General features: G+C 40.8%; 1 protein-coding gene across 4 annotated transcripts in view; it reads right to left on the bottom strand.

Moving 5' to 3' along the window:
• The window catches only part of USP13 (ubiquitin specific peptidase 13), a 180,004-nt gene that overhangs the window by 100,311 nt on the left and 52,394 nt on the right, over positions 1 to 27,299 (bottom strand). For 3 of the 4 annotated variants that reach the window (XM_053564766.1, XM_053564770.1, XM_053564769.1), the window contains exons 2-4: positions 26,487 to 26,612; positions 15,891 to 15,951; positions 5,551 to 5,672 (exon numbers count right to left, since the gene is read on the bottom strand). In XM_053564766.1, coding sequence (XP_053420741.1) covers positions 5,551 to 5,672; positions 15,891 to 15,951; positions 26,487 to 26,612 — 309 coding nt within the window. The remainder of the gene's footprint in view (positions 1 to 5,550; positions 5,673 to 15,890; positions 15,952 to 26,486; positions 26,613 to 27,299) is intronic. The other variant, XM_053564767.1, reaches the window with a different exon arrangement.

A 27,299-nucleotide genomic window follows, 5' to 3' on the forward strand; every position in this document is an offset into this window, starting at 1 on the left:
GTATCTTCTCAAAGAAAGTCATGGAAGCTAAATAATCTTAGGCTGAATGATAGCTGGCTCAAAGAGGAGATTAAGAAGGAAATCACCAAATTTTGGGAACAAAATGATAACAAAGACACAAATTATCAAAACCTGTGGGATACTGCAAAAACAGTCCTAAGAGGGAAATTTATAGCACTGGAAGCCTTCATCAAGACAACAGAAAGAGAGGAAGCCAACAACTTAAAGGATCACCTCAAGCAACTGGAAAAGAAATAACATTCCAACCCAAAACCCAGCAGAAGAAAAGAAATAACCAAAATTAGGGCAGAATTAAATGAAATTGAAAACAAAGGAATCATTCAGAAGATCAACAAAACAAAAAAGTTGGTTTTTTGAAAAGATTAACAACATTGATAAACCTTTGGCCAACCTAACCAGAACAGAAAAGTAAATTCTCTAATATCATCTATCAGAAACAATAAAGGAGAAATAACAACAGACACTTCAGAAATTAAAAAAATCCTCAACCATGACTACAAAAATCTCTATTCCCAGAAATATGAAAATCTGAAGAAAATGGACCAATACCTGGAAGCATGCCACCTTCCTAGACTCAACCAGAAAGAATTAGAAGTCTTGAATAGACCTATGTCAACCACTGAAATAGCATCAAAAATATGAAATCTCCCTAAAAAGAAAAGTCTAGGACCAGATGGCTTCACATCCAAATTCTATCAAACCTTTCAAGAGGAATAGTACCTATATTATACAACGTTTTCCAAAGCATAGGAAAAGAACGAAGACTTCCCAACACATTCTATGAAGCAAATAGCACCCTGATCCCCAAACCAGGAAAGGATCCAACAAAGAAAGAAAATTATAGACCAATATCATTAATGAATATCGATGCAAAAATATTCAATAAGATCTTAGCAAACAGAATTCAACAACACATCAAAAAAATTATACACCATGGTCAAGTTGGCTTTATTCCAGGGTTATAGGGTTGGTTCAACATATGCAAATATATAAATATAATACATCACATCAATAAAATTAAAAAAAAAAAAGTAGACCATGGGCAGCTCCTGTGGCTCAGTGAGTAGGGTGCTGGCCCCATATACCGAGGGTGACAGGTTCAAACCCAGCCATGGCCAAATTGCAACAAAAAAATAGCCGGGCATTGTGGTGAGTGCCTGTAGTCCCAGCTACTTGGGAGGCTGAGGCAAGACAATCACCTAAGCCTAAGAGCTGGAGGTTGCTATGAGGTATGACGCCATGGCACTCTACTGAGGGTGACAAGGTGAGACTCTATCTCTAAAAAAAAAGATCATATGATTTTCTTAATCGAGGAAGAAAAAGCCTTTGATAATATCCATCATCCTTTCATGATCAGAATTCTTAAGAAAATAGGCATAGAAAGGACATTTCTTAAACTGTAGAGGCCATCTATAGCCAATATCATATTGAATGGTGCAAAATTGAAAACATTTCCACTCAGATCAGGAATGAAGCAAGGATGCCCACTGGCTCCATTGCTATTTAACATAGCAATGGAAGTCTTAGCTTTCGCAATCAGGCAAGAGAAGGCGATCAAGGGTATCCAAATAGGGTCAGAGGAGATCAAACTCTCACTCTTCGCTGATGACATTATCCTATACCTGGAAAATCCCAGGGACTCAACTTCAAAACTCTTGAAGTGATCAAGGAATACAGCAGCGTCTCAGGAAACAAAATTAATACTTATAAGTCAGTAGCTTTTATATACACCAAAATAGTCAAGCTAAAAAAACAATCAAGGACTCTATTCCTTTTACAATAGTGCCAAAGAAGACGAAATATCTGGAAATTTACCTAACAAAGGACATGAAAGATCTCTATAAGGAGAAGTATGAAACTCTGAGACAAGAAATAGCTGAAGATGTTAACAAATGGAAAAACATGCCATGCTCATGGCTGGGAAGAATCAACCTTGTCAAAATGTCCATACTACCCAAAGCAATCTACAGATTTAATGCAATCCCTATTAAAGCACCATTGTCATACTTTAAAGAACTTGAAAAAACAGTGCTTCATTTTATATGGTATCAGAAAAAACCTTGAATAGCAAATATATTGCTCAGAAATAAGAACAAATCAGAAGGTGTCACATTACCAGACTTCAGGCTATACTATAAATCTATAGTGATCAAAACAGCATGGTACTGGCACAAAAATAGAGTGGTAGACTTATGGAACAGAATAGAGAACCAAGAGATGAACCCAGCTGCTTATCGTCATTTGATCTCGGACAAGCCTATCAAAAATATTCAGTGGGGGAAAGACTCCCTATTTAACAAATGGTGCTGGGTGAACTGGCTGGCAATCTGTAGGAGACTGAAACTGGACCCCCACCTTTCACCATTAACAAAAGTTGATTCTCACTGGATAAAAGATTTAAATGTAAGACATGAAACTATAAAAATACTAGAAGAAAGTGCAGGGGAAACACTTGAAGAAATCGACCTGGGAGAATATTTTATGAGGAGAACCTTCCAAGCAATTGAGGCAACACCAAAAATCCATTACTGGGATCTGATCAAACTAAAAAGCTTTTGCACAGCGAAGAGCACAGTAAGTAAAGCAAACAGACAACCTTCAGAATGGGAGAAGATTTTTGCAGGTTATGCTTCTGACAAAGCTCTGATAACTAGAATCTACAGAGAACTAAAACAATCAATAAGAAAAGAATAAATAACCCCATTTCTATGTGGGCAAGACATTTGAACAGAAACTTCTCTGATGAAGGCAGGCACATGGCCTACAAACACATGAAAAAATTCTCATCATCCTTAATCATCAGAAAAATGCAAATCAAAACCACTTTGAGATATCATCTAACTCCAGTAAGATTAGCCCACATCACAAAATCCCAAAACTTCAGATGTTGGAATGGATGCAGAGAGAAGGGAACGCTTCTACACTGCTGGTGGGAATGCAAGCTAATAAGTCCTTTTTGGAAAGAAGTTTGAATAACACTCAAGGAACTAAAAGTAGACCTACCATTCAATCCTGCAATTCCTCTCCTAGGTAGATACCCAGATGATCAAAAATCATTTCACAACAAAGACATTTGCACCAGAATGTTTATTGTAGCCCAATTTATAACAGCCAAGACATGGAAACAGCCCAAGTGCCCAATGACCCATGAATGGATTAACAAATTGTGGTATATGTATACCATGGAATACTATGCAGCCATAAATAAAGATGGAGACTTCACATCTTTTATGTTTACCTGGATGGAGCTGGAACATATTCTTCTTAGTCATTGGAAAAAAAAGTATCCAATATACTTACTACCACCATGAAATCAATATATAACAACCTATACACTCATACAAATGGCCAAACATAACTATAGTCTAGAACATAGAAGGGAAGAGGAGAGAGAGGGGAGGAGAGAGGGCATATGGGAGGAGGAAGGGTATTTGGGGGGACCTCACCTAATGTGCATGATGCAATGGTACATTTCAAAACTATTAAAAAATGAGTATAATTGTGATGGATGTGTTACTTAGTTGAATGTAAACATTTCACCTTGTATATCGAAGCAGTACCCTGAACCCCATAAATGCATCAATGTACAAAGTTATGATTTAATAAAAAATAATTAATAAAAAAAGAGTATTCACACTTAAATTTACACTCTCAATAAAAAAAGGGAGTGGTGCCTGTAGCTCAGTGAGTAGGGTGCCGGTCCCATATACCGAGGATGGTGGGTTCAAACCTGGCCCAGGCCAAAATGCCACAAAAAAATAGCCAGGCATTGTGTTGAGCGCCTTTATTCCCAGCTACTCGGGAGGCTGAGGCAAGAGAATCACCTAAACCCAAGAGCTGGAGGTTGCTATGAGGCGTGATGCCATGGCACTCTACCAAGGGCGACAAAGTGAGACTCTGTCTCTAAGAAAAAAAAAGAAAGAAAAAACTGAAGCAAGAGGATCACTTGAGCCTGAGTTGGAGGTTGCTGTGAGCTATGACACCACAGCACTCTACCCAGGGCAAAAGCTTGAGACTCTGTCTCAAAAAAAATAAAAATAATAATAATAATAAAAGGCTTTTTTATTAACTTTTTTCACAGAAAGACTTCTTCATGTGGGAATAAGAGGCAATTAATTTCTCCTAACATTCACAATATGCTTCTTTACTTCTTTTCTGACAGCAGAAATAGGAGTTATATTGAACAAGGGCAGTTAGAACTCTCATACTATAAAGATATAAGCATTAGTATATAATTTCAGGTAATGGGATGAGGTAAGGCCATTTTGCCCACTAATATATTTTATCCTCGGTAACAGCCACACAGGGAACTGTAGAAAGCAAAGGTAATTTAATTCTGCATGCCTTACTGAACACTGTGCATCTAGTACCAAAAAGATTGTATTATGTTTAGTAATTAGAACTACAATACATAAAAACACAAAATTTTCATTTCTATGGTCATATATTTAGATTTCAAATATTCAAGAATATAAGAGGTTGAATGGTGGGAATCCAGTCACTAATGACACAGAAACGCCAAGCACAAATATCCCCTTTTGGCAGAGGCAAGTGAGCAGATGGCTGCAGAAAGAGTCATGCAATGTCCAGGAGACTCTGGGACCAAAAGACCTGGCTTTGGTTCTGGTAGATTTCTGGAGAGGTAAAAAAATGAGCTGGCATGTCTAAACTTGGCCAACTCTGACCCTGCTGCCCTCTATGGACAGGCTCTAGGTGTACACAGAGTAGAAAAGAGGGAAAGAGCAGGCACGGTGGCTTGTGCCTGCAATCCGAGCACTCTGGGAGGCCAAGGCGGGTGGACTGCCTGAGCTCACGGGTTCAAGACCAGCCTGAGGCACAGCGAGACCCCGGTCTCTAAAAATAACTGGGCGTTGTGGTGGGCGCCTGTAGTCCCAGCTACTTGGGAAGCTGAGGCAAGAATCATTTGAGCCCCTAACGAATGCAATCAATGTAAGCTGGTTCTATGTATCCTCAGTGAACCCCCAACAATTTAAAAAAAAAAAAAGAAAAACTTAATCACTTCAGTCCAAGTTTGAGGTTTCTGTGAGCTATGGTCAGGGCACTCAACCCCAGAGAAACTGAGATTCTGTCTCCAAAAAAGAAGCTGAAGAAGGCCAATGTAATAAACTTGATAAAAAAAAAAAAATATATATCATCCCTTTGATCAGGAGACTGTCCCTCTCCAGCAGTCCCTGCATGGCTTGGAGTGCACAGTTTGCAAATGTAAGCAACAGACTGTGATTCAGGAGGTAAGAAGCCAGCGCGTCCTGAAGGAAGGGGCACGCCCCACCAAGCAGCAAAGACCCACCAGCGATGCAACGAAGAGGCAGCACAGGGTCTGTATGGCCCAGTGCTACCGAAATGCAACCCCGGGAGACCCTGGTCACAAAGAGAAGAGGCTTGCTTGGGGTTGCTCCTTCTCTTGCTCTTCTAACATCCAACTCCCCATCCCCACGGGACACACGCACACGCCCCACGCACACGGCAGAGCCAGGCGCATCAGGCTAGCAGCCGCGCGCACTCACTGACCAGGGCCGGCAGCTCCTCGATGTTTGGCAGTGTTATTTCATAGTGATCTGGGAATATGACAAGCTTGGCTTCGTCTTCGTATTCATAATCATCGTTGTTTAAATCGTCGTCGGTATCTAGATCTGGGGAGAAAACAAAAAGAACAAGTGGCGAGGAAAGTAACGTCCCACGCTGAGGCAGCACTCGCTGGGAAAGCCAGAAATCCACAGGGTGAGGTTTACAACTTCCTCCTCCGATAGCACCATCACTCTGCCCCAAACCAGGAATCATAAGCCCCTCCATCTTTTCCTAAGTTAGGGATACTATTTGTCAGCAACTTATGTATGAAATATGCTAAGTCCTATCATAAAGCTTTACAGTTAAAGTAGGTGTATGTGCTAGACACGAAATTCTTGGAGATTCTTAAAGGAAGAGATTGGTAATTGTGATTTAGCAGGTACCTGGCTCCTGATTTCACAAGAATGGGCTGGAATGTTTTTTGCAACACTGTAATATGGAAGAAAATCCATGGGTTTGACAGTACATAAAAACCTAGGTTCAATTCTGACTCTAAAACTTAATGTCACTTTGGGCAAGTCACAAACTCTCTAAGCCTCAGTTTCCTGTTTGTAGCACAGAGATAACAATACTTCTCTCTCACACATTTATAGAGATCATGAGAACTTGTAGACAAGAGACCAGGCATATGAGAAGTTGTCAATGAATGGTAGCTACTATTCAAAAACACAATCTCCTACAACAGGGACCCTACCTAACAATACAAGCACTGTAACCTAATCCTTTGTGCCCTCATATTAATCTGAAATTTTAAAAATTAAATTAAAAAATAAAATCAACTCTTGTTCTCTCCATCCCTCTGTCTCTCCCTCCCCTTCTCTCTAAGAGTTGTTGAGATCTGTCCTGGCAAATCAGAGAAGAAAGTTCTGGAAAGTGAGCAGTCCTGCTGTTCTTTAGCTGCGCGAATACTCAGAAAGAAAGATGAGTAACCTGTTATCTATCAAGTCACCACCTCTTTGCTTGTCTAATCTCTGCTAAAGCTCAGGTGACAGTGCAAGGAAATGCCCTGTCACAATATTTACACGGACATTTCAACCTCACGTTCATGGCGATGCCAGCGTCCCACGCCATGTTTGTATATTTATATCTTTGGAACTACGGCAACTCCCATACCTGAGAACCAAAGGATCCAGACCCATTATCAGCTTATAGTATGCCATTAGTCAAAAACCTAGTACATTTTTGTGTACAGCTCTACTCTTGAATTTTCAAATGTAGGAAAGTTTTAAGTAAAAAATATGATATTGTTAAAAGGGTAGGCACAGTGGCTCATGCCTATAATCCTAGTACTCTGGGAGGCCCAAGTGGGTGGGTTGCTTGAGCACAGGAGTTCAAGAACAGCCGAGGAAGATCAAGACCCCATCTCTATGAAAAATAGAAAAACTAGCCAGGCATTGTGGTGGGCACCTGTAGTCCCAATTACTCAGGAGGCTGATGCAAGAGGATCATCTGAGCCCAAGAGTTTGAGATTCTGTGAGCTACCATGACACCACAGCACTTTTACCCAGGGTGACTCTGTCTCAAAAAAAGAAAGAAAGAAAGAAAGAACCTATAGTTAAAAGGAGTCCAAATATTTTAAAGAAAGATTCTAAATAAGAATCTCATTCTAGACTCGGTGCCCATAGCTCAGCAATTAGGGCACCAGCCACATGCATCAGAGCTGGCGGGTTCAAACTCAGTCCTAACCTGCTAAACAAACAATAACAACAAAAATAGCCATGCGTTGTGGCAGGCACCTGTAGTCCCAGCTATTTGGGAGGCTGAGGCAAGGGAATCACTTGAGCCCCAGAGTTGGAGGTTGCTGTGAGCTGTGACGCCACCGCATTCTACTAAGGGCGACATAGTGAGACTCTGTCTTAAGAAAAAAAAAAAGAATCTCATTCTAATAAGAAATACCAAAATAAAACACCAAACAATATGGCCATAGAAGTTAATTTGATAAAAGCAATCTTAAAGAAGATTTTAGAAGTTTAAAAAGGCCATTTATTTAAAGTAAGCAATTCAAACAAAGAAACACATTCTACTGAATGCCTCCATAGCCATATTTTTTTTTTAAATTGGAACCTAACTCTTCAATGAGAATGATATATGACTCAGAATATTATTTAAATGATAATTATTCAGACTCCAGAAACATGAAAGTGTTTCTGCTATGATTAAGTATAAAATTCATCATTATTGTAAAGAGAACTCTGTATTATGCTCATGGTTAAAAATTGGAAGGAAACGAATAAATGAAAATAATGAGCTAGGTGAACTTTTCTTTCTAAAAAGTTTATTATTGTGTATATAACAAATTTAAGTACAAGTCTTCTGGGGTTTTTTGTATAGATTTGACTCACAAGATATAATGTCTCTTTTCTACAGAAAATATATTCATTTAATCCAATTCAAATCTTACTTGGCATTTAAAAAAAAAAATCCCACTCTGACATTTACTAGCTATTTACTAGCTATGTAACCCTGAGAAAATTCCTTCTGAGTTCATTCTCCTTGTGACTGAGCCATGGATAGTATTATCTACTCCACAAGACAATTAAGAGGATTAAATAAGATGTGGTTTTAGGGCACCAAGTAGAGAATCTGGTAGGTACTGGGGACTCTAAACAAGAGCCACCATCCCCATCATCATCACCTTCTCTGTGTCCCTGACAACTAACAATCAGAAGTGCCTTCCCTTCCCTGTGGCTGCCTGAGCTCCAAAGCAATCACAAAGTAAGTTTCAGAAAGATCAGTGGTATCATGCAGGGATCTTTTATGTGATCTGAGTGTAGGGAAATTATGACCTTTAAATGCTAGAAGACTGTAGGACTATAAGCTCACTGAGTAGGAAGCTGGGCTTTTCACCTCCCATATCCCCAGCCTTGCACAGTGCCCACACACACCATACCCTCAGTAAAGGTCGGGGAAAGGGGACTTCAGGAAATCAGCAACACCAAGACACTGAAGACAACCGCAAAGGAAAAATGTCAAATGAGTTGCTGTATTACTGTTTTTAAATTGACAACTAATATGTGTTTAAAAAGAAGCAAGACTGTCATGTAAAATTGTGAAATTTTGTTATGCTTCTTTACATTGAGTTAAAGCTTACTTTTAGTTTATTTTCATTTTTAAATTCAGTGGTATGGAAAGGAACCATGGTCTTCCTCAAATATTTTAATCCAAATTAAGGACAATTCCAGCAGAGGTAGCATACATTCTGATCTTTTTTTTTTCTTTTTTTTTTTTTTTTTTTGGCAGAGGCTGGGTTTGAACCCCCCACCTCCGGCATATGGGGCCAGCGCCATACCCATTTCAGCCACAGACACCACCCTATACATTCTGATCTTAAGTGTCAAATCTGAGGTTTCTCCTGAACGCACAGTGCATGACACCACAGCCCCAAGTATAATCTAAATTAATTTCCAAATGTCTTTAAATCATATCTCACCACTCCAAAAATATCCAGTTGAGGAACCTTCAGAGTAACCATGCCCTGGGACAGTGCACCTGAGACCCCCAATGTCCCATCCACTACTGTCTACTGTGGCTATCAACTGGCAATATCCAGGTAAGTTCTTTCTCTACATTAAAGAAACAAAGAAACAAAAACTTTCTTCCCCACTCTCCCTCAATGATCCACCCTTCCAGATCCATTGGAAAATTGGCTAGGACAACACCTCTTTCCCCAAGAAGCCTAAGATATGGAGAGCACACAGGGCCCTAACCAAAACCAGGGTTCTGATTCCCAGGTCAGCATTCTCTTGGACTCACATGACCCTATTAACTTTATCTGTTGGAGCCAGCCAATCTCTGTTTCCCACGGGGTGCAAAATCTGATGAACTATTGACTTTAAAAGAAGGTACAGGGGAAAGTCCCTTGAGCACAGAATGTGCTATTTGGCCCACTTCAGAAGGAAATAGTAAAATGGAATTTATTTCAACCTTTTGGTCATCAGAGGCTCAGATGAGTTTTCTGAGCAATCTGAATTCCTTTCCACAAGTTTTCTGTTTTCAACCAGTTTCTCATCGATTATGAATGCCTGGGCTAAGCCACAAGTGTGGAATTTAAACTTCCTGACTAAGCATTAACTCTTTTGTTTTTTTTATTTTTTTGAGACAGAGTCTCAAGCTGTTACCCTGGGTAGAGTGCTATAGTGTCACAGCTCACAGCAACCTCCAACTCTTGGGCTTAAGCGATTCTCTTGCCTCAGCTTCCCAAGTAGCTGGGACTACAGGCGCCAGCCACAATGCCCAGCTTTTTTTTTGGTTGTTGTTTGGCAGGTCCAGGCTGGATTCAAACCCACCAGCTCCGGTGTATGTGGCTGGCACCCTAGCCACTTGAGCTACAGGCGCTGAGCCCATTAACTCTTTTGACCATCCACTCTGCAAACACAAAGGAACTTAATTCATTTACTCCTATTTGTGAAAATTGGGAGCAGGGGAAGGGCCTCAATAAAAAACATGAAAACTTAACATGGTTTTTATAACATATCAATTAAATGCTATTTTTTAAAATTAAACACATAAGCAGTTATTTACACATCCATACGCATTTGTAGCTTTATTGTTTAAAAAAATACCATTAGGCCAGAATCACATTGCAAGGTCTAGGGAGCCATGCCTGCAATCCCAGCACTCTAAGCTCAGGAGTTCTAGACCAGCCTGAGCAAGAGTGAGTCCCTATCTCTACTAATAATAGAAAAATTAGCCAGGCATTGTGGCGGGAGCCTGTAGTCTCAAGAAGATCGCTTAAGCCCAGTAGTTTAAGGTTGCTGTAAGCTAGCATGATGCCACAGCACTCTACCCAGGGTGACAGACTGAGACTCAGTCTCAAAAAAAAAGTAAAAACTGGCCAGGCGCAGGGGCTCGTACCTGTAATCCCAACACTCAGGAGGCCAACTCGGATGGATTGTTTGAGCTCAGGAGTTCAAGACCAGCCTAAGTAAGAGTGAGCCCCCATCTCTACTAAAAATATCTGTGCATTGTCGTGGGGGTGCCTGTAGTCCCAGCTACTCAGGAGGCTGAGGCAAAAGGATTGGCTCAAGCCCAAGACTTTGAGTTGCTGTGAGCTATGATGCCACAACACTCTACCCAGGGCTTCAGGGTGAGAGACTGTCTCAAAATAAGTAAATAAATAAAAATAAAATTAAAATCATGTATTTATAAAAAAATAAAATGTTAAAATTTAAATTAAAAAAAAAGCATGGCATACATGTAGACTATCACTGGAGACATACAAGATCATGTGCAGAAAATACTATTTGTCTCTGGGGAGGGTAGACAAGTGGCTGAGAAACAGGAAGGGAGGAAGTAAAGTTTATTGTTTTACTACTGACCCCTTTATAATTTTACAAACTTAAGCTTTGTCCACATGGTACAAATTCAAAAAATATTTCTTATCTGAAAAATTAAAAAATCCACAGAATTTAAATGACTTAAAAGTTACCAGTAATTGTATTTGTTAGTTAAAAAACAAAACACCACCCAAAGCTAGAGCCGAGCTCATTTCACTTACATCAACATCAAAGTGACAGGGAGGAAGACAACTTGACTGTCAAGGGCAGTGGTGCTCAAGGGAACATTGAGCACCAGCTAATGGCATCAGCTTCCCTTATACAATCAATGATGAAGGTTATAACCAAATGATTCACAGTTTCAATGTCATGTTAAGTCAACAGGAAGGAATTATTCACAAGATCATCAAGTGAATGGGGGAAAAAGCCTCTGTCCAAGATACCCATCTACATCACCTTCATGAGGGAAGAAAGGGGCATCACGCCAACATTTCGAACCAGTGAATAGCACATAATAGTCATAGAAACTGAAAAGCAACAAGGGAGTTCCGAGTTCTCTTCCTCTCCAGAAGGAGAGGCTACCACTGCCTCCTATGTTCACTGTTCCTGTCTTCCTTAGTAGAAAACCCCACTGTGCTCAGTGAATCCAGTTAGGAGACTTTATCTTCCGATCCCCTGTGCAGTGGGGAGGTGCAGCCCACTCGGCTGAATTCTGACAGAGAGGTATGAACTGGTGGGGAATCTACAAGAAAGCTGACAAAAGCAAGGCAACACAGCCAAGAGATTTGACTATTTAAATTTTTTAAAAAGCATGATATTCATGTAAATTATCACTGGAGATTTGACTATTTTTCTGCTCCTGCCTCTTTTCTGCTTTCCAGAGAATTCAGATGTGATAGTTGGAGTTCCAACAGCTGTTTTAGGCTCTGAGGTAATCATGAGGTTGGAAGTTACAGGCCAGAATGGAGGGTGAAGCAGAAAAACAGAATGAGTCCAGATTCCTGATGAACATGAGACTGTCATGTCATCCTGCACTTACTGCCTCCCAGCATCCTCCACACACCTGAGAAAGTAGTAAGAGCCTACCTTTTTTTTTTTTCTTCTTTTGAGACAGAGTCTCACTTTGTCACCCTAGGTAGAGTGTCTACCTTGGGCAGAGTGCCATTGATGTCATTATAGCTCATGGCAACCTCAGTCTCAGCCTCCCAAGTAGCTGGGACTACGGCTAATTTTTCTATTTTTAGGGGAGACAGGGTTCGCTCTTGCTCAGGCTGGTCTTGAACTCCTGAGCTCATGAGTCCAGCCTTCACCTCCCAGAGTGCTAGGATTAAAGGCATGAGTCACTGCACCTGGCCCTAAATCTATCATGTTTAAAGTGACCAATAGTTTAAGTTTTCTGTCACACAAGCCAGATATAATCCTAATGCAGCACCCCACTGAAATTAACTTTCTGGCCACATCAACTTGAACACAGAGCTGGGGGATCTAGATGACAAGAGAAAAGTGCCAACTCCTGGGAGGTAAAAGACTCCAGCTGAGAGGGCTTTAAATCAGAACTTGTGAAACCAAATTCTTACTGAAATGAATGAGTAAACTTAAATATGTACAGTACATGTGACATAAAATATAGGCTGGGTCTGGAGCAACCCTCTGATGCTAATGGCGGTCAATTTTAAATTTTTTTTTTTTTTTTGAGACAGTGTCTCACTATGTCACCCTCAGTTGAGTGCCCTGGTGTCACATCTCACAGAAACCTCAAACTCTTGGGCTTAAGCAATTCTCTTGCCTCAGCCTCCCAAGTAGCTGGGATTACAGACACCCTCCACAACACATGGCTATCATTTTAAATTTTTTTAAAAACTAGTACAGTCCGAATTGAACACTTTTGTTGAGCTGTGAGTTTTATATGAATCCTGTGGTTTTCTAAGATATGAAATATTGAGTGGACATATAGAATAGCCTGTAGAAAAAGACCCTCTAAAACGAAACAGTGGGTAGTACCCCAAGGAACAACATGGTGGGGGGCAGTCACAGGATGAAAAGCACAAAACTTCAGAGCTGATTTGTGAAGTAATTTTTAAAAGTTACTTGATAATATCCTCTATTATCAAAACAATCACTAGAAAAACCAAACCTCAAGATCTTTTGAGGATAAGACACACAAAGGCTAAAGTCCAAGAGGTCAGCTAATTTCTTCATTCAACAAAAGGAAATAATTTAAAAATAATAATGTGGAAGTCAAGATGTTTAGTTATTTCCATCCTCAAGAAGGTCATGCTGATGTCATTTAATTCAGAAGAAATCATATTACCCATATTAGTGGAAGGGAGACAGAAGGCTAATAACCAAAGTATCAGAAAGTATTCACTCATGCAGTTTTAAGGCTCATGCTAGGCTGCGTTGGATTTGGTTGGCTGATTTGGATTATAGTCCAAGGCAAGTGGAGAAGCTGGGGATACTGGGCAGACTAGAAAAACCAACTATAGGCAAACCTCATACCGAAAACCAGAAGCTGAGAAGTAGGAGAGAACAGCAAGATCAGACCAAACATAGGGTAACGGAGAACCAAACCAGGAGGGAAATTCCACTCCATGACTATTTTGGGGAAGTTGGAAGTTGTTTGGGTTTTGGGGGGGTTTGAGACAGAATCTCACTCCCTTGCCCTGGCTAGAGTGCCTTGGACATCACAGTTCATAGCCACCTCAAACTCCTGGGCTCAAGTGATTCTCTTGCCTCAGTCTTCTATGTAGCCAGGACTACAGGCACCTGCCACAACACCCAGCTGGTTCTTCTATTTTTTTTTTTTAAATAGAGATGGGGCCTCACTCTTGCTTAGTCTGGTCTTGAACTCCTGAGCTCAAGCAATCCACCAACCTCAGCCTCCCAGAGTGCTAGGATTACAGGTGTGAGCTACTGAGCTTGGCTTCCATGACTGTTCTCAATGGTTTTACTTTTCAAGTAATTAATGTTTCTTTTCATTACAACAATAACATATGTTTGTTAAAGAAAAAGTTTACAGATGAGAAAAAAAACAAAATCAGAATCCCTTCCATTCTATTCCTAGGAAAGAGCTGTTATTAACAATTAGAGTATTTTCTTCCAGGATCCCAGTTATATAAATACACGTGAGTGTACATAAGTGTGTGTACACACATAGATATACACAGGTATAGAGGGTGTCTATAAAGCTCGTGTGCAATATAAATACATATATAGATGGGCATGCATGCATATATATACATATGTAGTTTTTATTACCAAAATAAAATCATACTATGGAAACAATTTTGACACCCTTTTCAAACATAATCCCCAGCATTTAGGAATATAAACATCTTTTTTTTGTTTGTTTGTTTTTTGAGACAGAGCCTCAAGCTGTAGCCCTGGGTAGAATGTCATGGCATCACAGCTCACAGCAACCTCCACCTCCTGGGCTTAAGTGATTCTCTTGTCTCAGCCTCCCAAACAACTGAGACTACAGGGGCCCACCACAACACCCGGCTATTTTTTGGTTGTAGTTATCATTATTGTTTGGCAGGCCTGGACTGGATTCGAACCCACCAGCTCTGGTGTATGTGGCTGGCGCCCTAGCCACTTGAGCTACAGGTGCCAAGCCAACTTTCTTTTTTTTAATACAAATTTTCTTGGTTCAATATTATCAAATGACTTTTTCCCCTTAGAAAAATCATAGCAGAAGCTCAGAAGGAAATATGACCATAAATATATAAGACAGACATCAGTAGTCATTTGCATAAATTCAACTGGCTCTTCTAAATAAGGGAAATTTAAAAATCACCATTAGACAAACACCACAGTAATAATTGTTGCAGGCAAGATCCAATGAAAGATGCTAAAATCAGTGGGCAAAACTTCGAGGAGAAACAGGATATTTGCACAGTCTCACTCCCAAGACATTTGTTAATTATACTATAACTTTACAGCAGGCAGCACCTTCACAAGCAGCAGAGTTGAACACCAGCAGTGTGAAGACACATCGGCACCATGTCTTCCCAACACCGCGCACTGAGAAGGACACATCACCTCTGTGGGGTTCTTGCCAAAAATGCATAACTTCAGACTTTCAGGAGAAAACATCAGACAAACCTAAACTGAGGTACATTCTACAAAATAACAGACCAGTACTCTTCAAAAGTCTCACAATTATTACAGGCCAGGAAAGACAGAAGCACTGTCACAGACAGGAAAGGATTAAAGAAACATGATAAAGGACATTTGTGGGGGGAGAAATGACAAAATCCGAGTAAAGTCTGTAGTGTACATTTTTTTTTTTTTTTTTTTTTTTGAGGCAGAGTCTCACTCTGTCACCCTCCCTACAGTGCTCTGGGCATTATAGCTCACAGTAACCTCAAACTCCTGGGCTCAAGTGAGCTTCCTGCCTCAGCCCTTCTGAGTAGCTAAGACTACAGGTGCCCGCCACAAGGCCCAGCTAGTTTTTCTCTTTTTAGTAGAGGTGGGGGTATATAGCTCTTGTTCAGACTGGCCTCAAACTCCTGAGCTCAAGTGATCCTCCCACTTTGGCCTCCCACAGTCCTAGGATTACAGGCGTGAGCCACCATGCCTGACATTGGATAATTTTTTTAAAAAAGAAAACCCGGCTTTTTAAAGTCAGCAGAAAACAGACCCAAAGCAGAATCACAATTACTCTCATGTCACTTCCAAGCACTAAACCCAACTAACAGTGCTAAAAGCATCTTTCAATAGCAAGTAAATGCAAACTGGACTCAAAGTCTCTCAGGTTAAATTCGTGTTTCTTGTCTTAAATTGTAGAGCTATAGACAACCTATTACTCCAAATCAAGCATGCATATGAGAGCACTCGTGCGTGTACACACCCACACACACATACACGCACACAGGAATGTACATGTGCACACACACAGAGAGACACACACACAGGAATGCACATGTGCACACCCATACACACGCACACAGGAATGCATGCAGGCAAAGAAAATCTGGGCACACTATTGACAACTATGTACATTACCTAAAAAAATCTTGGAATTCCTCCTTTTTGGTAAAGCTCCACCAGATGCCCCTCTTACTTTCTGAAAAGAAAATAAAGAGATCATTAAAATGCAGCCTATAGAATAAATAATTTGGGGGGTTTCAAAATACAACTCAGAGGTTCTTATAAAATGCAAAGAGGAAATATTCGATCTGAACTAGCAATTTCAGGTCAACAAAGGTAGATAAAAAGCAACACTATCGTCCCTCCTCATTATTTTAACCAACTCATAGGGAAAGCACTTCTGAAAAGGGAAGTGGAGACCAGGGGTCAAGGTGAAGTAGATGCTTAAACTTCAAATCAGCACATGCTCCCCAAGAGGGTTAGAGTCCAGGCCTGACACCGAGAGACTCAGGAAAAATAGTGGTGGCTCCAGGAAGTCAGGATCTCATTCCGAAAGTTGGTCTTTTCAAATATTGTTGAAAGTTTTAGTAAATATCAACATCACCGATATTCTGGCCATATTAAACCTCAGTCTAGCCCCCCTAAAGATTTTTGGAGCACCAACAGGTAATCACAGTTGCCATCCTAATGTACACATACTTTCCATGTATACTAGAAGTCCTCTGCAGTGATGAAATAAACACCCAGCGAGTGCTCATACAAAAGAGGTCATTCATCTGATGCTCACACGGAATGTTTTACTCTCAAATGGAGTACAGAGATTTTTCTTTCAAATAGCCAAAACTATATTTCCATGTTGTATGTTTTCTCAGTTACTATAAAAGAAAAGCACATTTCCCTTTTTTTTGTGTGTGTGTGTGTGTGTTTTTTAGAGACAGGATATCACTCTGTCACCCTGGGTAGAATGCCCTGGTATCAAAGCTCACAGCAACCTCAAACTCCTGGATTCAAGCGATTCTCTTGCCTCAGCCTCCTGAGCAGCTGGGACTACAGGTGCCCAACACAACACCTGGCTTGTTCTTCTATTTTTACTAAAGACGGATCTCACTTTTGCTCAGGCTGGGCTTGAACTCTTGAGCTCAAGTGATCTACCCTCCTCAGCCTCCCAAAGTTGACAGGTGTGAGCCATCACACCCTGCAAAAAGCACATTTCTTTCTTTTTTTCTTTTTTTTTTTGAAACAGACCCCAGTGTGCAAGTCCACTCCTGCACCTTTCCAAGCACCCACACGTATCAAAGCTGCACTTCCACTGCTTTTTTTTTTTTTGAGACAGAGTCTCACTTATTAACCCTCAGTAGAGTGCTGTAGTGTCATAGCTCACAGCAACCTCCAAATCCTTGGGCTTAGGTGGGCCTTGCCTCGGCCTCCCAAGCAGCTGGGACTATCGGCACCCGCCACAACACCCAGCCATTTTTTTGTTGCGTGTGTTTTTTTTTAGAGACAGGATATCACTCTGTCACCCTGGGTAGAATGCCCTGGTATCAAAGCTCACAGCAACCTCAAACTCCTGGATTCAAGCGATTCTCTTGCCTCAGTTGCAGTTTGGCCAGGGCTGGGCTTGAATCCACCACCCTCAGTATATGGGGCCAGTGCCCTACCCACTGAGCCATAGGCGCTGCCCTCCACTGCTTCTTTATTTTGTCCTCGCCTCGCTGTGAGTCTCCTTTGCCACATTTTATTATTTGACTTTGAAGGCTGACCCTTCCTGTGATTCTCCCATCAAGTCTTCATAGGTTCTACTATAGGTTTACAGTTCACAGCTTGGGAATCGGAAAATGATAGAACACTTAAGCTTATGAACTTATCCCTCTAAATACTCATATCACATGAACAACTCCTCTCCCCAAATCCCTTTTAGTGGTCTCAGACCTTTGAAATGTCTCTACAGAAATGCATGGTGTCCTTTCAGCTCTTCTAATCTCAATGCACAACAGTGCATTGAGAAGGAGAAGACGGCTGCAGGAAGGCTTGTTGGAACATAAGGCTGTCCCTGATTGTGGGGTTCACGCTTCAGTCTTGTACCAGATCCACCTCCTGTCAGATTAAAAAAAAAGTAGGACTTCCTTCTAAAGACTGTCACCTCTGCTCCTCTGTCAGTCAACAACGAACACCAACAGGGTTTAAGAAACTAAAACTCCTCAGTCAGCAAATAGGACTGTGCCTCCATGGGTGCATGGTGCAAATGGAATGAAGAGACTTCCTGTCTTTTGAGGAGCTCAGCAGGGGAACATGCACATAACAGCACAACAGATTCCAGAGAGTGCGAAGAGGGCTCAAGAAAAGATACATCATATACTACCAGAAGAAAGCCATCAGTTTATCTGAGGTGGGGTGGGGCAGGGCTGGTCAGGTAAGAAGAGCAGCAATCCTGCCATATAGCAGCTACTTGGTAAATATTTGTTGGATGGGGGGATGGATGGATGGGTAGGAGAGTGCACAGATGCATGGATGGGTGGATGGGTAGGAGAGTGGACAGATGGATGGATGGGTGGATGAATGGATAGGCTGGTGGATGGATAGGTGAGTAGATAGAAGGGTGGGTGGACATATAGATGGATGGATGGATGGGTAAATTAATGGATGATAGGTAGATAGGTAGTGAATGGATAGATGGATGAATAGATGGGTTGGTAGGCGAGTAGATAGATGGGTGGTGAATGGATAGATGGATGGATAACCTAACCACAGGGAGTGAAAGGTAAAAGAGGAATAAGGGTAAAAGTTAGGTATCTGGAAGAGATAATTATTTGGAAGTCATCAGCTTGGAGAGAGCAATTAAACAAGGATATGGATGATACCGGTGAAGAAAGCATCTTCCAGAGGAAGAAGACAGGATGGGCAAATGGCATCCTATGAGATGCCAATAAGTAACAGGTAAAAAAAAGAAGAGATATCAGTTAAAGAAATCGAGAAAGGGCAGGAGAAAGAAAGAATGATGCCCAAAAAAGCAGAAGTGGAACAGTCCCAAAGGAAAAAAAGCTCCAACATTAAATACCCATAAAGTCACATAACATTGAGGCTGAAATGTGTCCACCAAGCATGGCAGCTAGGAAGCCACTGACGGCCTCGGCACTTTCAGTGGAGTAACAGGATCAATCCAAATGCAATGCTGAGCCTTAACAGGAGACGCAGCAGAGATGATGAGAACAGAAAAGTTTTTCAGGAAGCCTTAATGGAAGGATGTGATGACCGAAGGAGGTCACAGACTAGAGGGATATTTATGTGGTGTGATGTTTTTTTAAGGTAGAAGGAAAGAAGCCAGAAGAGGGAACTGTCAGTGGGGGTAGAGTCAAGTGTCCCGAGGCAGGAAACAGGGCCCTGAGGACACACAGAACACAGCTTTCTGCTGAGATGGACTCTAAAGTGAAACTAGATGCAAATGAGCTCACAGGACATGCAGGAAAAAAAAAATTGAGTTCTTGTCTGGGGGCCCCTTTTTTCTGCAAAGTACAGGTCAAGGCTTCAGGAACACTCAGGAGAGCAAGAGAGGATATAAACTAGAGGGCTGCTGGGCAGTGGGAGGGCCCAGCGGGAGGAGCAAGGCCAGAAACCTGACATGGTCTCAACGCCTGAGACAGTGTGGGGTTTCCAGCAGTCTATACAAGGAAGCTGAGGGTGGTATCAATGGACCAACTGATTGGAGTTCTAGAGGATAGTTAAGGAGGCACAATAAGGGGACCCCAGCCAGTTGAGGGTACTGCTAATGATACAATGTTTAAAGTGATGGATCATGAGAAGCAAGCTAAACAAGGCACAGGCCTGGAGGTCTCTGGGGGTTGAATGCCAGAGTGAACTAGGAAAAATGAAGGAAAGGACTTAAAAGAGGTTATCATCAGAAAGTGAAGTATTTAACTTAAAATTTCAGAGGCAGAGCAAACCTCATAAGATGACCAGCAATTCATGGTCCTGCCATTGATTTTGTGACCCAGAGCAAGTTATTGCAATTTCTTTTGTTCGTTTTCTTTTTCAAGTTTCTTACAATTTCCTCACTTTACACTAAGACATATGGAGCAAAGCAGACTTTATAAGAATTATTGTGCACCACCTGCAGGAGGTATAAGTGTAAATCATACAAGATTGGGCCCAAACTAAATTATTTTAGAGCTGGGAATTGAATTTATGGCTTATCTGACTGGCTGGCCTGCCATCCTCTTCGTCCTCATAGTTTCCCCACTGTCCAATTTGGGGCTCTGTCCTTAAACAGAGATCATGTTAGGTAGGGTAGGATGAGCGATTAAATGAAATTCAAATCAGCATTGACAACTGCAAAGGTCCAGGACAGTCTACAAACTATTACAACTGAAGTAAAAGTTGAACAGCATCACCAAATATAAAGGCAGCACTTGAAAATTAGTAACATGCCCAAGCACTTTCAGTAGTCAATTAAATACATAAAAAAATAAAAGATAGCAGTGACACTAGGAACAAAAATCATAGGGATTATAGAGTACTTTTATAAACCTCATAAAATGTAAGTTCTTTTATAGAAAATTACAAAATATTATTGAATGACATATCAGAGACCTGAATAAACCAAGAAGCTTGCCAGGTTAAACAGTCATTCAGTATCTAGAGTTTCCATTTGTTTTTTAAAATGTTGGCTCAGCACCTATGGCTCAAGTGACTAAGGCGCCAGCTACATACACCAGAGCTGGAGGATTCAAATCCAGCCCAGGCCCACCAAACAACAATGACGGTTGCAACCAAAAAATAGCCAGGCAATGTGGCAGGCGCCTGTAGTCCCAGGTACTTGGGAGGCGGAGGCAGGAGAATAGCTTGAGCCCAGAAGTTGGAGGTTGCTGTGAGCTGTGATGCCCTGGCACTCTACCCAGGGCGATAGTTTGAGGCTCTGTCTCAAAAAAAAAAAAAATGTCATTTAATAAATATTTATGGAGCACCTGCTGTCCTGCTATACCTGCCAGTTACTGTTAAATGCTAAAGATACAGCAGTGAACAAAAAGACGTTAGATTTTGACATGAGCTTCTATAAGGTTGAGGCTGCATTAACTGAGATGGGGAAGACCACAGAAGATGGTTTGAAATAATGTAAAATATCTTCTAGTACAAATCCATAGACAAAGAACATGAGTGCACAATAAATACAATCACGATTGCAGCTCTTTACTAAATACAACAAATATTTTTTTTTGCCTATTTATTTATTTATTTTTTATTGTTGGGGATTCATTGAGGGTACAATAAGCCAGGTTACATTGATTGCAATTGTTAGGCAAAGTCCCTCTTGCAATCATGTCTTGCCCCATAAAGTGTGACACACACCAAAGCCCCACCCCCCCTCCGTCCCTCTTTCTGCTTCCCCCCCATAACCTTGTCATTAATTGTCCTCATATCAAAATTGAGTACATAGGATTCATGCTTCTCCATTCTTGTGATGCTTTACTAAGAATAATGTCTTCCACTTCCATCCAGGTTAATACGAAGGATGTAAAGTCTCCATCTTTTTAATGGCTGAATAGTATTCCATGGTATACATATACCACAGCTTGTTAATCCATTCCTGAGTTGGTGGGCATTTAGGCTGTTTCCACATTTTGGCGATTGTAAATTGAGCTGCAATAAACAGTCTAGTACAAGTGTCCTTATGATAAAAGGATTTTTTTTCCTTCTGGGTAGATGCCCAGTAATGGGATTGCAGGATCAAATGGGAGGTCTAGCTTGAGTGCTTTGAGGTTTCTCCATACTTCCTTCCAGAAAGGTTGTACTAGTTTGCAGTCCCACCAGCAGTGTAAAAGTGTTCCCTTCTCTCCACATCCACGCCAGCATCTGCAGTTTTGAGATTTTGTGATGTGGGCCATTCTCACTGGGGTTAGATGATATCTCAGGGTTGTTTTGATTTGCATTTCTCTAATATATAGAGATGATGAACATTTTTTCATGTGTTTGTTAGCCATTCATCTCTCATCTTTAGAGAAGGTTCTGTTCATGTCTCTTGCCCATTGGTATGTGGGATTGTTGGATTTTTTTTATGTGGATTGATTTGAGTTCTCTATAGATCCTAGTTATCGAGCTTTTGTCTGATTTAAAATATGCAAATATCCTTTCCCATTGTGTAGGTTGTATCTCTGCTTCAGTTATTGTCACCTTAGCTGTACAGAAGCTTTTCAGTTTAAGTAAGTCCCATTTGTTTATTTTTGTTGTTGTTGCAATTGCCATGGCAGTCTTCTTCATGAAGTCTTTCCCCAGGCCAATATCTTCCAGTGTTTTTCCTATGCTTTCTCTGAGGATTTTTATTATTTCATGCCTTAAATTTAAGTCCTTTATCCATTTTGAATCAATTTTTGTGAGTGGGGAAAGGTGTGGGCCCAGTTTCAGTCTTTTACATGTAAACATCCAGTTCTCCCAACACCATTTATTGAATAGGAAGTCTTTCCCCCAAGGTATAAGGAGGTCAAACTCTCCCTCTTTGCTGACGACATGATCTTATACTTAGAGAACTACAAAGACTCAACCACAAGACTCCTAGAAGTCATCAAAACATACAGTAATGTTTCAGGATATAAAATCAATGTCCACAAGTCAGTAGCCTTTGTATATGCCAATAACAGTCAAGATGAGATGCTAATTAAGGACGCATCCCGGGTGGCGCCTGTGGCTCAGTGAGTAGGGCGCCAGCCCCATATGCCGAGGGTGGCGGGTTCAAACCCAGCCCCGGCCAAACTGCAACAAAAAAATAGCCGGGCGTTGTGGCGGGCGCCTGTAGTCCCAGCTGCTTGGGAGGCTGAGGCAAGAGAATCACGTAAGCCCAAGAGTTAGAGGTTGCTGTGAGCCGTGTGAGGCCATGGCACTCTACCCGAGGGCGGTACAGTGAGACTCTGTCTCTACAAAAAAAAAAAGGACACAACTCCCTTCACCATAGTTTCAAAGAAAATGAAATACCTAGGAATATACCTAATGAAGCAGGTGAAGGACCTTTATAAAGAAAATTATGAAATCCTCAGAAAGGAAATAGCAGAGGATATTAACAAATGGAAGAACATACCATGCTCATGGATGGGAAGAATCAACATTGTTAAAATGTCTATACTTCCCAAAGCAATCTACCTATTCAATGCCATTCCTATCAAAATACCAACATTGTACTTTCAAGATTTGGAGAAAATGATTCTGCATTTTGTATGGAACCAGAAAAAACCCCGTATAGCTAAGGCAGTTCTTAGTAATAAAAATAAAGCTGGGGGCATCAGCATACCAGATTTTAGTCTGTACTACAAAGCCATAGTGGTCAAGACAGCATGGTACTGGCACAAAAACAGAGACATAGACACTTGGAATCGAATTGAAAACCAAGAATTGAAACTAACATCTTACAACCACCTAATCTTCGATAAACCAAATAAATATTTTTTTAAATGAAAAAGAGGGCTCAGCACCCATAGCACAGTGGTTATGGCACTGGCCACATGCCCTGAGGCTGGCAGGTTCGAACCCAGTTCAGCCCAGCTAAACAACAATGCAACTGCAACCAAAAAATAGCCGGGTGTTGTGGCAGGCACCTGTAGTCCTAGCTACTTGGGAGGTTGAGCCAAGAGTTTGAGGTTGCTGTGAGCTGGTATGCCACAGCACTCTATGGAGGGTGACATAGTTAGACTCTTTCTCAAAAAAAGACAAAAGTCTCCACTCTCAGGAAGCTTACATGATGATATGAATTATAGAGTAATCTATAAATTCGATGTGATTGTGATCAAAATCTCAACAAGATTTTTTTTTTTTTTTTTTTTTTTTTTTTGCAGTTTTTGGCCAGGGCTGGGTTTGAACTCACCACCTCCGGTATATGGGGCTGGTGCCCTACTCCTTTAAGCCACAGGCACCACCCACAAGACTTTTTTTTTGAGGCAGAGTCTCACTTTGTCACCCCCAGTCGAGTGCAGTGGCATCATAGCTCACAGCAACCTCAGACTCCTGGGCTCAAGCAATCCTCTCGCCTCAGCCACAGGAGTAGCTGTGATTACAGGCACCTGCCACAATGCCCGGTTATTTTTAGAGGCGGGGTCTCGCTCTGGCTCAGGCTGGTCTCGAACTCATGAGCTCAGGTGATCCTCCCATACTGGCCTCCCAAAATACTGGGATTATAGGCATGAGCCACCATGCCCAGCCCCTCAAAAGATTTTTTTTTAACTAGACAAACTGATTCCACAATCCATAGAGAAAAATAAATGTCTAAAAATACCCAGGCAAGTTCCAGAAAAAAGAATGAACATGGAAGAACTGCATGCACTACCAAATAACAAGGCTTGCCCCAATTAAGCAGAAACAGACAAGATTAACAGAATGTAACTGAGAAACCCAAAACAGACCGAGGAAGGAATGTCAATTTAATATACAAAAAGGTTAGCACTATAAAACATTAGGAAAGGTTGTACTATTCTATTAATATCAGAACAACTGGTTGTCAATATGAAAAAAAATAGATTCTCACTTCAAACATATACAAAACTAAATTGTATTTAGTTTGTTTTGTTTTATTTCAGAGTTTTCTTGTTTGTTTTTGAGAGAGTTTCACTCTGTCATCATGGGAAGAGTGCCATGGCATCACAGCTCACAGCAACCTGAAACTCTTGGGCTCAAGAAATCCTCTTGCTTCAGCCTCCCAAGTAAATGGAACTACAGGCACCTGCCACTACACCCAGCTAGTTTTTCTATTCTTAGTCGAGATGGGGGTCTCGATCTTGTTCAGGCTGGTCTCAAACTCCTGAGCTCAAGCAATTCACCCACTTCATCCTCCCAGAGTGCTAGGATTACAAGGATGAGCCACCACACCCAACCTCCCTAAAAATAAATTGTACATGGATTAAAAATCTAAAACATTAAAACACACCTATGTATATATACACACATTTATTTTAAAAAAATTAAAAGAAACATCTTTATTACCTTGATTTGGGAAACAATTTCTTAGATAAGATACAAAAAGCACAACTCATGAGAGAAAAAGTTTAATAAATTTAATTACATCAAAATTTAAAACTTTTGGGCCAGGTACAGTGGCTCATGCATGTAGTCCCAGCTATTCGGAAGACTGAGGCAGGAGAATCTTCCCTTGAGTCCAGGAGTTCAATAAGCTATGATTGCACCACTTGCACTCCGGCTGAGGCAACAAAGCAAGACCCCATCTCTTAAAAGTAAAAAGAAAAACAACTAAAACTTCTATTCTACAAAATAGTTCACAAAGTAAAAAGAAAATGGATAGACTATAAGAAAATTCAGTACATAACAGACAAAGGTCTAGTATTTAGAAGGTAAAAAGAATTCATCAGACTTATAAGAGAAAGATAAATCCATAGAGAAATAGGCCCAAAAAATATAAATAGGCAAATCAGAAAAGAGAATGGAAAATAAACATAAAAACTTGTTCAACCCTCAAAGAAGAAAATGCCGTATGTTTAGATACCACCTCATAACCACTACATTAGCAAAAACCAGAATGCTGACAAAGGGTTGGTTAGGGTATGGGAAAATGGAAATTCATAATCTCTATAGACAGGCGAGTAAACTGGTACAATCACCCTAGACAGAGATTTGGCAGTATCCAGTAAAAACGAAGATAAGCACATTCATTTAGCTACCAGGACTACTTCTAGGTATATTTCTTAAGGAAATCTTGTACTTGTACTCCCAGGAGACGTGAATAAAAATGTTAATAGTTGCATTGTTTAGAGTAGCAAAAAAATAAAAACAATCTAAATGTTCATCAATAGGAAGAGAACAGAATAAATTACAAGGCACTCATAAAATGGAATACCAAACAACAACTAAAATAAATTAAGGACATCCAGATGTATCCAACACAGAGAGATTACGAAAACATTGCTGAGGGGAAAACTCTTTGCCGAATTATAAGTAACAGGATGATAACATTTCTCTACATATTTAAAATAAGGTCACACCTCATACATATTTGTTAATAAAATACAATGACATGCATGACAATGAGAAACAAATTCGCAGCAGTAGTTACTCTGAGGAGGAAGGGCAACAAAATGAACTTTAACTTTTAGGGAAATTTTATTTCTCTCACTTAAAAATAAAAATCTAAAGCAAAAATATCCAAATGTTTTTTATTTCTGATTTTTGGATCCATAGTGTTACTGGCATTATTTTCCATATTCTGCTGTATTTTTTTAACTTAAACTTTTATTCTAGTCATTCCCTGTCTTCTTAACAACTCCAATAAGAGGCTCAGAGGAAAAAAATAAAACTAGTTAAGAGCCAGGCTCACTCCTATAATCTTAGCACTCTGGGAGGGTGAGGCAGGCGGATTGCCCGAGTTGAGGAGTTCGAGACCAGCCTAAGCAAGGGTGAGACCCCATCTCTAAAAATTAGCCCAGCGCTGTGGCAGGCACCTGCAGTTTCAGCTACTCGGAAGGCTGAGGGAAGAGAATCGATTGCTTGAGCCCAAGATTTTGAGGTTGCTTTGAGCTGTGACACCACAGCACTCTACCAAGGGCAACAAAGTGAGACTTGTCTCCAAAAAAATGAAGAATAAAAATCTAGTTAAGGTAAGATTGGTGGGACTCTCTGAATTTCTGTAAACAGTGCTGCTTTTGTTTCCCATCATCCACAACAATCAGAAATTGTTTAGCCAACCCCTCCCCAGGACAACACACCCCCAGTTGTGTTACAGGGAAGACGCTGCTGAAATGTTTTTCTCACCTCTCGCACGTGTCTTTTCAGGTGCATGTATACGCTCTGACCAGTTTTTCGAAAATGTCTTTCAACATGCTCCCTTCCAAATGCCAAAAATGTATTCATGCATACATAGAGTCCACCTTCAGAATTCTAGAAAAAGAGACAGAGTACAACATCAGCCAAGGAGTCTAGATACAGAAAAAGGAGAGGGAAGGCAGCCAAACAATGAAGACAAAGCCTGGCACAGAGCGCCCTTCTCACCAGACACTGGCTATGGTCTGTCAGAGGACATCCTCAGAGGCCCAGCCTCTCCAAAGTGAAGCAAGGGAAAAGGGTAGAAGAAAGCTGGCAAGGGGCCCAATACCACTGTCACTGTAGTGGTTCATCACCAGTTTTCCTCATTCAGCAGTCCACGTCGCCAGGAACATAAAGGTTTTGTTATTTTTCAGACAGAGTCTCACTTTCTCACCATGGGTAGAGTGTGGTAGCTATGGCTCACAACAACCTCAAACTCTTGGGCTCAAGAGATCCTCCTGCCTCAGTTTTTTTTTTTTTTTTTATTTAGAGTAGACATAGGGTCTCGCTCTTGTTCAGTTTGGTCTCAAACTCTTGAGCTCAAGGAATCCTCCCACCTCAGCTTCCCAGATTGCTAGGATTACAGGCATGAACCACTGCACCCAGCTCAGGAACATAATGCTTTAAGTCTTTTTAGTAGGACAGGGTCCTTCAAAAATATATTGTTTCCCACCTTTGGTGGCACATGATATTTTAGGGTATCCATTTAAAAATTATAACAATGTAATAAATAAATACAGGTTGAATATCCCTAATACAAAA

Source organism: Nycticebus coucang, chromosome 16, assembly GCF_027406575.1.
Source record: "Nycticebus coucang isolate mNycCou1 chromosome 16, mNycCou1.pri, whole genome shotgun sequence".
NCBI lineage: Eukaryota > Metazoa > Chordata > Mammalia > Primates > Lorisidae > Nycticebus > Nycticebus coucang.